Source organism: Drosophila persimilis, unplaced genomic scaffold (assembly GCF_003286085.1).
Source record: "Drosophila persimilis strain 14011-0111.01,24,50 unplaced genomic scaffold, DperRS2 tig00000520-arrow-pilon, whole genome shotgun sequence".
Taxonomy (NCBI): Eukaryota; Metazoa; Arthropoda; class Insecta; order Diptera; family Drosophilidae; genus Drosophila; species Drosophila persimilis.
This window is the reverse complement of record NW_020825317.1, coordinates 4933278-4944165: the sequence shown is the minus strand read 5'-3', so window position 1 is coordinate 4944165 and position 10888 is coordinate 4933278. Positions and strand designations below refer to the sequence as shown.

Here is a 10888-nt window from a genome sequence, read left to right as displayed (position 1 = left end):
CGATTGATTCATTTTGAAAGGCATGACTATTGGGTAGTTGCCATTCCTCAATTTTTGGCAGCTATTTGTCGGGCATCTATCGTGAAGGGGCATTCAAAGGTAATTTTAATAACAACAAAATCTTTCTGTTTCGTTGTATCGAAGCAAAATTTATTAAAATAGTCTTCTCGTCTTCATCACTCTGTCAAAACATCCAAAGCAACTCAATATTTTGTTTCGAGCAGCACCGACTAATTGATGCGCAATGCTACGATTTATTTGTAGCGCCGTAAATACATGTCTTGGTTTGGCTGTACTAAATATACATAAAATCGACATGAATCCATTTGTCATCGTGCTCTTGCCAAGAATTGATTGGAGAAGATTTGGAGCAACAAGCGGTCGCAGGTGAAAGATTTTCATTGTGACCATGTACGGGGTCAAGCATGTGGTCTAAATGGAAGCGCCATATAACTTATAGATCATCTAGAAATACCATACTCATATGCTTTTCAAATCATCCCTCTCCATGGAAGCAAGATCGACCAGATCAATGCAAGGCCCTACGAAATTATCCACACAGTTTTTTGGAAAAATCTGCAGGACCACCACATTGAGCCGTATTACTGACCACGTACGTATTTATATTCAGAGTGGAATCTGCAATCCATCATGATGGGCATTCGGTTGAGAGTGGATTTGACTCCCATTTTGTTTCACGATTAAAATTAATGACTATTACACTTGGACAATGTAACGTTACTGGCAAGAACATTCTGACAAATGGATTTATATCAGTGGTCGGGCGAGGTCCTATCTCGCAGAATAGAAAACTAAAAAGTCTTATACAATATATAGTAAATTTGGGTACTGGCAGCTCTTTGCAGTTTTTCACTTAAGATACCGAATATAAAAACCAAAAAAAATACAATTTGGATTATATATGTATGTACATGTGTATGCATATGCATATAAAAGGCACATAGTTCCACTGTCAGGTATAATAGTACGCCCTGCCATTTCTACCGTTTGATTGTGTTAAGGTCCGGGTATAGGCCAACATTTCCTTTTCGAAATTTAGGGCTAACGCCAGGTCTATTTCTCTTTACGACTCGCATGTCTAGCTGTCTAGCCATCTTAGGATATTTTGGTTGTTCGCCAAGGACTAAGTCCTCTTCCTCTAAATCTCTATCTAGGACTCGCACAACCAGTCGCAAGGCAATTTAGGCATTTTACTAGCTGGCCACGGTAAATAGCCAGACGTCTTAAATACCCAATAATCATAGGACACTTTGGTGATAAGACCCAGCAGCAGGATGACTTCCGCGGCTATCAAATAGTATATATAGTCTGTCCAATCAGGCGGTGACTGGCATAGTTTGGCCTCCTGCAGCTCTATGACACTCTGGGGTATATTCCGGCAGCGTATCTCCATGTAGTCGGGTATGTCTGTGCTTCGCTCCTTGAGCCAGTTCTGAAGAGTTTTGGCTGAGTTGCAGTCGCATTGCAGCTTGTTGCCTGCCAGGTAAATGCGACGACCTGTATCCATTAGTGCGTTGTTTAGAAAGTATTCGGGTATCTGTAATGTACATTTTCAATGCAGTTGTTCTCAGCTCTCAGTTATCAGCCAACACTCACCTTGCTTAGAGAATTGTTGCGCATGTAGATGCGCTGGAAATTCTCAATAAACTTTGTCCCCTCAAATTCGTAAATGGAGGATATCTGATTGTTGTCGGCCACCAGTCTGTTTATGTTGTGATATGTTGGATTGGTTTGGAAATGGTCGCCTAGACTAGTGATTTTGTTGTTGGTTATATTCAGCACGAACGTGTTATCGGGAAGTCTTGGTGGCAGCTCCACCAGTCCCAGGTTGGAGCAGTCGACATGGCATTTGGGCTTGGACTGGTCATCCTGTATAATCATGATGCTCTCGAATCTGCACTTGCAGCTTCCATAGTTCGGTATCACTGGACACTTGGTCATGCAACGCTTCGTGCTTTCCAGCTGCTCCACGGACACCAGATCTGTGGACTGGAACCATTCGTGAGTGGCATTATACAAGCAGTAAGAGTGCTTGGGGTTCACAAAGTTGAATGAATCATTGTTTATGATTTCGTTTAGTGGATTGCAGAGCATGCGCATATTACCACTGAAAAGGAAAGTTCATAGAAATCAAAATAGGATTATGTAATACGAGCGGAAATGGAAATAGAAAGGAGATCCGATCCGATCCGATCCTCACCTAATGTCCACTGTAATATTTTTGTTCTGATTGTGATGTGGCACTAATGATAGATTGTTTCGCGACATTCCAAAGAATTCCAAATGGGGAACATCCTTGAACATTCGTGATGGTATCTCCGAAATATTGTTGTTTGATATGTTGAGGCACTTGAGGGCCGAGTGTCGCGGAAAGGCATTAATCAGTCGCGTAATATTTCCATCGGTCACTGCCAGTGACTGGAGAGAGCGGAAGATGGGATTGGAGAGATCTATGGTTCTCACTGTGAGATTTCGCACGTGCAGATTTGTCCATTTTGATATATTGCTGCAGCTTGAGATCATTGACATTTGCGATATGTTGCAGCAATACCAGGAGTTGGCCTTTGCCGGATGCTCGTGGCACTGACAGCTGTTGGCATTGCGTTCTAGGTTCTGGCTGTTACCCTGACTAGCATTGACCTGTAAGCCAATACCTTGCGAGTCGGACTCTGGTGTTGTCGATATGTGACCCAGTGCGTCTGGTGCTTCGTTGCCTTGGCCGTCATGGCCATACATGCACAAGTGCTCATCGGCATAAAAACAGTGCTTCAGATACTCGGGCTGCTCCGGGGCAGCTGGCAGCAGCGGGGCGGGGACAGTGGTTGAGGTGGAGGTAGAGGACGTAGCTGGCACTGCCGTTACGACGGGCTGAGAGTGGGGGGCTTCAGTTGCAGCACCAGTTGCTGCTCCCTGCGTGATAGCCACAGCGGGAACTGGTGTCGTTGTTGGCGCCACAGTTGCCAATTCATCATCGGCTGGGCGAGGAGCTGTCAAGGAGTGACCATCTTCCGGTTTAGCCTCCAACGGCTCGTCCGCCGAAGCCTGTTGCTGTTCTGGTCGTGCGCGTGCGTGTCCAGTAGTAAGGAGCATCAGCAATAGCCAAAGCAATGTGCACTGCTGTAAAACAAAGAACAACACATTAATATTACTGAATCGCCGATGGGGAGAAGGGAAAGGGGACACCCCCGTACTCGTACGTTATACGTATGCAAATATTTACTATATTTGGCGGGGTTTGTTTACGCAATGAATTAGCTACCACAACGCGGCAAGGGCTTGGCCCTCGCTCGGGGGTGCCGCCTCTCGCCCTATGGCAATAAGCGTAGGTAGGTGTGGCACTCGAAGCGCCACAGGCCCTAGCCAGCGCAACCCTATTCACACACATGGGGGTAGGGGGTCTATCCAAATGGCTTATACTTGTTTGCTCCTCTTCGTTTTAGCGCCTTGGCGGCTTAATTCCAAATGACACCGCTACGCTAATTAAGCAATTAATTAACGGATCGGTTGAATGCGATAACAGCGGTCCAATAAAAACATTAAATTTATTTAACAAGCGCATGTGGTGTAGCCCCCCCGATCTGGTGGAAGTTTGTATATGTCGGAATATAAAGAATTTTTTAAACGGGCCAACATGCAACGCAGCATGATGAGTGTACGAAAAATCAAACTGAATTTTCTGTGCAATATGCAGACGGCTGCTGGTCCCGTTTAAAAGTCCTTTAGAATCTACATACACACTGTATATATATATGTATGTACATACATATATATTTACATAAGGTATTATGTCAAAAATTAAAAGAGATAAGACATATCGCTCTTATATCAATGCACATTTTCGCAAATCATTTATTTACAACATGTTTTAAAGATTAAAACGATTTGTCTCCATACACACACCTTCATACGTACATACCTTCATATTGTACATAATATAAATATACTTGCCTGCGCGTTCGACTTACGTGTTTGCAGGGGAACATTGCCTTTTGATCTCTAATGAAAGGCAGCTAAAGTGGAGTTGAACGCCTATTTACTCCGATTGTGGTTCGGTTTGTGAAAAACACACTGGTTGCCGAATAATTCACATTTTCATATCCACACGCCGTGCCATTAAATGATCTGCGCATAGAAAATTGGCAGCAGCAGCACAGACAAATGCCACCAACTGTTTGGCGACTGGGCGTTTTCATTCGTTGGGTGGCTTGCAGTACTGATCTACCGAAAGATTATCATCTACGAACAGCAACAATCGAACGTTCTATATGCATTAGCTTTAACTTAATTCGAACAAAACAAAAGTAACAGTGCGTGAACAGTGGGCTGTTAGCGGGCTGCTAATCGCAGCTGTTGTTAGTTTTGGTGTTACACAGCACTGATTCCTTCATCGATATTATCGATGCAACAAGTGAATCGCTACTGAATCGAATCATCTACAAACATATCGATATATTCATATATATATTTTACATCGGCACAAACAAAAACAAAAATTATATTTCGTCGCCCAAGGAACAAATTGCGTTGTTTTTTTAGTAAATACTTATTTAATTTCTAAAAATATATTTTATATTAATTTACAAATATTATCAGATTTTAGATACATATTAGTACGGAAGCTCTAAAATCGAACTTTGGATTGGATTTAGATTGCGAAATTACGCTGTAAAACCACGTAGCTCAAAAATGCCCATTGATACGCGGGAGTTGATGGAGGCGATTGCCATTGTGGCCGACGAGCGGAATGTTCGTGTCGCCGTAAAGCAGTCTGGCAAGGGAGCAGCTATTTGTGGAGCCTGCGCCTTCGCTGGCGGAATGCTTATGGGCCCTGTGGGTCTGGCAGTTGGCGGTGCGGCCGGTGGCATTGCGGCGTACAAAATGACTAGCGGTGAGGAAGCAGTGGACCTCATCATTCACCTTTGAACGCTTCATAATCATCGATTATTTTTTACTTGCAGGTTCATTTAGGCCCCTTGGCGAAGTAATACTCAACGACCTGACGGACAGACAGCGCGAGCACTTGGTGCAGCATGTGTCCAAGGCCGTTGCTGAGATACATCCCACCGACATAGTGATGCTGCTGCCGCTGATAGTCCAGAATGCATCGATACAACAAGCTGTTCTCAATACCGTCATGTCATTTGTAACAAATGAGCTGCGAATGCAAATTATTGATTGACGATCTGTAGTTGAAGCTCATGCCATTTGCGTAATTCAATGGACAAATATAGCCAGTAATGTTGTGATTTGTAGGTTTATTAATAAATACTTTGTATTTACAATCCATTTGGATGTAGATTTTCGTCAGACTCGCACAACTAGTCCCACTCGACATTCACCTGTTCCCAATCGTCAACGAACGGCTGATCGATGGTATCAATAAACATGCTGCAGTAGAGGCATTCGCTCGCGAGAATGTCCTCGATTTCCGTCTTGATCTCGGCACGCTTTCTTTGCTGTTCGACTGTTTGCAGCTTGGGGGCAGCCGTGGAAGTCGAGGCCTGCGCTTGCGATTGCGTCTGCATTTCTGCCTCCAGCTGCTGCTTCAATATGCCCAGTCGCCGACTGCGGTCCTTGTTGAGCAGGGGCATCACCTGCTTTTCAAGGCAGTCACTGTGGAATTTGTGCCCACAGATGAACACAAAGAATGGTCTTATTGGCAGCATGATTTCGCAGATGGAGCAAGTATCCTGGGCATCTATGCAGATTCTATGCTCACGCAGTTGTTGCAGCTCCTTTCCTACGCGGTCCGACTGCTCCTGGGTCTCGGCCATTTCACGTTGCAGCTCTTGGATACGCTGATTATAGTCCTGATAGTGATAAAAAGGAAAAAGTTATCCGTTCCTGTAAAGATCATTAATCATAAATCCTACCTTTAAGGCATCGCAAATAGCCTCCTTAAAATTATCTATTTTCTCAAAGTCGGAAAAGAATGGCAATAGATCCTCGATGCGCAGCAGCTCGCACTCTTTGAGCAGATTGAGGGCCTTCTTCACATCGTTGGTTCCCTTGATATCATGACAAGCTGCAGGAGGCACAACAAGGATAAGCTATTGGGTGAGACGACATACTATTTATGAGCAATTCGTTTCAATTACCTATACGCAGCCATAGTTTGCGGCGCATCCTACTGTCTGTGGGCCTCGAGGCCGTCTCCTTGGCCAGCTTCATATCGAATTTCAGTGCCAGATCCACCGCAGAAATCCACATGTGCAGTATACACTGCAGGAAAACACATGCCACCTTCACATCGAGATCTGTGCACACCTTGAGCGCGTAGTGGATGTCATAGTGCACAAGACTTTCGTCCCGACCCTGAATTTCTAGGTACTTCATGAGCAATTTTGGCTCGTACTGTGCGTAAAGATGCAAGAGGAAATTGTGGATGGCATCGTTAGTGGTGTTCAGCTTATAGATGGCAAATTCCAGATAACGAATGGTCTGCTCCCTCTGCTCGGGCGTGTCTATGACTATAAGTGTGGGCACCAGCTTCTCCACCTCCAAGTTGGCGCCCTGCGCTATGAGGACATCGATTGTGGGCTTGGGCAGCTTTTCCATAAGTACGGGCGCGTACTTGTAATAGAGCTGCATGTCGCGTTGCTTGCCTAGTGTCTGCAATGCGTCGATATAACGTTCGGCCTTCAGTTGCTGTGCAACCACTTCCTCGTAGTCGCCAATGGCGATGGCGAACTGGGCCATGTTGTGGGGATCCGCATGCTCGGCAATTAGCTGCTGTACCGCTGCGCTATTCCGAGTTGTGCAGGCGAGGACGGGCGGCTCCCGCATAAACTCGTCGTACTCGGATTGCCACGCCTGGCGCCAGTCTGCGTTTTGGTCGGGCATGTTTATTTGAATTAGGTAAAGATCGATGAGCCACACCACCAGGGCTTTAATGGCAGTCGCATGATCCTCCTCCATGGCCTCCACATCAGCTGGCATTGTGGTCAAACGGCTAAGACGCTTCTTCACGTAGTTGATAATTGGCCGCTTGTCTGGCAGCACCATAAATTTCAGACAGACCTCTTCGAAGGACTTGCCCGTCTCCGCATAATAGTCTGCTGCCACCTCATAGGAGCCCTCTATAAAGGCGGCGTCTGCACGCTGCGCAAGGACCAAGTCCAGATGCTCGGGCACCTCCGCTGCGTGGGCTGTAGCTAGTTCGTATTGTCCCTTGTCCAGGTATATCCGCCACACATTTCGTTCCTCGCGTGTGATTCTCAAGTTGAACACTGCCTTGACGGTGTACAGATAGATGGATCCGGTGATGTCATCACGCTCAATGTTTAGCGGCTTGCCGACTCGGGCTTCGTCCAGTGGCTCCTGATAGACCAGCTCCTGGTTCAGTAGGCAAACGGCTCGTATGTGATCTGCATAGAGGAGCACGGCATGGTACTCGGTGAGGACGAATGCCTTGGGCACATGCAGGCGACGCTCCTCGTACGACAAGTGCTTAACCTTCTCAAAGTCCAGGCTGATCAGGGTGTCGCCCAGAAGAGTTGCACTGCCATTCGCTTCGATCGAAAGCTGGAAATCCAAACAAGAAATAATCAATTTGGAGCCAGCGGTAGCCGCTAGTTACTTACTTCACCCACGCGTATGCCTGCCCCGCAGAGCCACGCCCACTGCTTAGGGTATTTGCTATTTGGCGGGGCAAAGAATCGTAGCTGGGAGTAGGTCAAGTCGGTCTTGCGCTCCTCGCAATATGGCTCTTGCACCCCATTTACATACGCATTGAATATGGGCTGGAGGGTGCGATCTTCCGGCTTCAGTGTCTCCTGGAATGTGTAAATGCATTCCGGACTGGTGACCACAACGATGTACCGACTGCTGTTGGGCACCCGTAGCAATTTCAAGCCGGTGATTGGATATTTGGGGCGACCCAGACCCAAGTCATAGAGCTGCTTGCGCTGAGTGTGACTGTCGCTGGTGGGACTTAGCTCTGTTTCGAATAAAAGGCCGCGACTGGTGCCCAGGAGTATGGGACCTGTCGTCGACTCATTGCCATAGTACGGGTTAAACGCCACAGCTGTGATTTCATGGTCCTTGAACTTTTCTATCCGACGCACCTTCAACTGCTGCGCTGTGGACGATTCGGTGCTGTGAATGTACAGAAAGTCGGCGGAGACTCCGGCTGATGCTGACTTCGGGACCACGGAGATGACCAAATGATGCCCGGTGTGGTCTAGAAAAATCTTTGTAATCTTGTAGCCAGACCCCGAAAGATATCGCTCGAGCGCCACTTCTGCAAATCAGTTGTATGTGTAAAAGTAATTAGTAGTCGTACTTTTTCCTGTGGAAACTTACCACCCGGTGGAATAGCACGCGGAAGGAAAAAGCGCAGTAGAGTTGTACGTTCCGCTGAGCCTAGCAAGCAAACGAGCCAATTCTTAGAGACAGTCAAGTGCATCAGGTCGCCTGTGCAGTCGGTCGGCACTCGGAGTACTATTTTGTGTTTACTAAATATCTCATCCTCCTCCTCCACATCAAAGGGATTGCCGGATGAAGTTGCGACGTACGAGTTGGATGTTGTCACCATGCGCTCTATGCGAGGGAGAAATTTGGGCTGGTTTGGCATTGCCTGAGCCATTTTCCACAATTTATTTAGTTCAAAATTTTTATCTAATTTTTATTATCAATACGCCCCACAACCCACAAACAGTGTGACCGCGGATACCGTCCGACCCTCAGAAATATACCGAAACATACCGCCTCATTTTCAAAATATACCGTAAATATAATGACGAATTCAAGTTATATTTTGCATATTCCTCGTTTTTGATATTCCGACGAATATTACCAGCTATATAGAACATTTAGCCGTGCCCACATAATTTAAGCCCATTGATGAATAAATTTTCTACATAATTGGTTAGTTTTAAGTCCTTGCTTTTATTGTATTTTGACTAAAACAAGGTTTAAACAAAATAGTTCAACAAAAAAACAGTCGCAATGTTGCTAGTATTTGAAGACATGATGCGTGTATAGGTCTTTGTGCACCCTATTTTGTTAATTTTATGTGTAGATCAAACGCAAATTATTAAGACCTTTTCTCAAATTGATATGTTTTTGACTTATTCATGTGTATTATTAGAATCTTGTATATATTTATCTCGATCCTGATACCTACTGAGCCTTGGAAGACAAACGTATTCTCAATTCTATAACATCCATTTCCCCCAGGGTATGTGTGCATGGAATTAGCAACATGTTTGTGTATGGAATGAGACTCATTGTTGCAAAAGCGAAACTGCGGCGAATCGGGTATTGCCTATTTCAAGCTATATAGATGCCCACTTAGCTTTATCCCATAGATAAAAACATTTTTTGCAAGATTGCTTCTTTTAATTACCTTAATGTATTTTATTTTGACTAAAATACGGTTTTCAAGTAAATGTTGCCGCAACAGTGTGTATGGAATGGGACTCATTGTTGCTAAAGCGAACTGCGGCGAACTCAAATTCGATTCAAAAAACGACCAATTCTTTGTTCCGTTGAATAATACTATCTATATAGAACATTTAGCCATGCCCACTCAATTTTGTACGATTGACGAATCAATTCTATACATGATTGGATTATTCGAAATACTTGCTTTTATTGGATTTCTACATAACATTGAAAATTAAATTAATAGATTGATGAAATTGACAAAAATACCATAAGAGCGCGGCGAAAACCAGTATATCTACAGAACAGCACCGAAACATACTACCTCATTTTCAAAATATACCGTAAATATACTGACGAATTCAAGATCTATTTTGCATATTCCTCGTTTTTGATATTCCGACAAATATTACCAGCTATATAGATCTTTCAGTTTTGCCCAGATAATTTTATATGATTTCTGAATTAATTTTGATCAGGATTAACTACTTTTAAGTACTTGCATGTTTTTTGTTTTGACAAAAACACGATTTTAACAAAAGTGTTCAATAGTCGCAGGTTGTGACGTCAATGTTGCTGGTATTTGCAGACTCATTTGTTGTCAACCAGGGTATGTGCGTTTGTATACCCTATTTCGTGAATATTATATAAAGATACTGTTTTCCAACCAGCTTTCAAACGTAATTAATAAAGACCTTGTGTTTTAAAGCCTATTCATGTATTTGATTAGGTGTTTGTATATAAATCCTGATCCATGTAGCGATTTTTTGTCTCTGTAAGAAGACCACTAATTGCAAAATATCGTTTAAAATAGATACTGACTAGTTTCTGCATTAATTAGAGCATGGGATGACATATATCTTCTCAGTTCTATAACATCCATATCCCCCAGGGTATGTGTGCATGGAATTAGCAACATGTTTGTGTACCCGATTAAAGTTCGGCTATCGATACTATCGACTGGTTACGAGTGGTGCGCGCCAAATATAACTTTTTTGAATGTGAGCGACAAGGATTTAAATGTTGTCAACCGGGCCATCACCGATTCAACAAATAATAATCTTTATATTCAATACGCCCCACCACCCACAAATGTATTGATATATCAATATATCGATATATACATTTTTAGTAGGTGATAATTATTTGGGGTGGAAAATATCAACAAGGATATTTTTATTGGATATATCATCAACGGAACTACATTTCTTAGATAAGGGTAAATGGACACTATTTTTTTGTTTTTTTTTTTTTAGTCAGGTCATATACCCGCGTCTTTTGATTCTACTTGAATATTTATTTTATGTATATCGATATTTTTGTGCGATAGGCGATACTTGATTCGGCCCTTCATTCCGCAGAAATAAAATTCAACCAAATTCAATTTAATTGAAAATTCTGTTCCAATTCGTTTTTTTGCTGCCCAATTCTGTTTGCATTGCCTATGTGATTGGTTTGTTGGTGGTATGTTTTTACATAC

At 43.7% G+C, this 10888-nt stretch overlaps 3 protein-coding genes across 4 annotated transcripts; 1 reads left to right on the top strand and 2 right to left on the bottom strand.

The window, feature by feature from the left end:
- Positions 1–122: 122 nt before the first annotated feature.
- Positions 123–4280, bottom strand: LOC6596770 (protein halfway). Of its 2 annotated transcripts, none has more exons than XM_026990094.1 (4): positions 3987–4280; positions 2222–3138; positions 1618–2128; positions 123–1558 (listed from the first exon to the last, which is right to left on the bottom strand). In XM_026990094.1, the coding sequence occupies exons 1-4, from the start codon at positions 4002–4004 to the stop codon at positions 1172–1174; spliced, it is 1833 nt and encodes a 610-aa protein (XP_026845895.1). In that variant the 5' UTR covers positions 4005–4280; the 3' UTR covers positions 123–1171. The 2 variants fall into 2 exon arrangements, with proteins under 2 accessions (XP_026845895.1, XP_026845896.1); XM_026990095.1 differs by having other exon boundaries at positions 2222–3135.
- A 350-nt stretch (positions 4281–4630) lies between these two features.
- LOC6596771 (protein C19orf12 homolog) lies at positions 4631–5307 on the top strand. The gene is made up of 2 exons (XM_002021886.2): positions 4631–4909; positions 4980–5307. The coding sequence occupies exons 1-2, from the start codon at positions 4708–4710 to the stop codon at positions 5198–5200; spliced, it is 423 nt and encodes a 140-aa protein (XP_002021922.1). The 5' UTR covers positions 4631–4707; the 3' UTR covers positions 5201–5307.
- LOC6596772 (vacuolar protein sorting-associated protein 18 homolog) lies at positions 5257–8628 on the bottom strand. Its single transcript, XM_002021887.2, has 5 exons — positions 8326–8628; positions 7605–8263; positions 6120–7545; positions 5895–6046; positions 5257–5831 (listed from the first exon to the last, which is right to left on the bottom strand). Exons 1-5 carry the CDS (start codon positions 8606–8608, stop codon positions 5340–5342), a joined length of 3012 nt encoding a protein of 1003 aa, XP_002021923.1. The 5' UTR covers positions 8609–8628; the 3' UTR covers positions 5257–5339.
- Positions 8629–10888: the final 2260 nt, after the last annotated feature.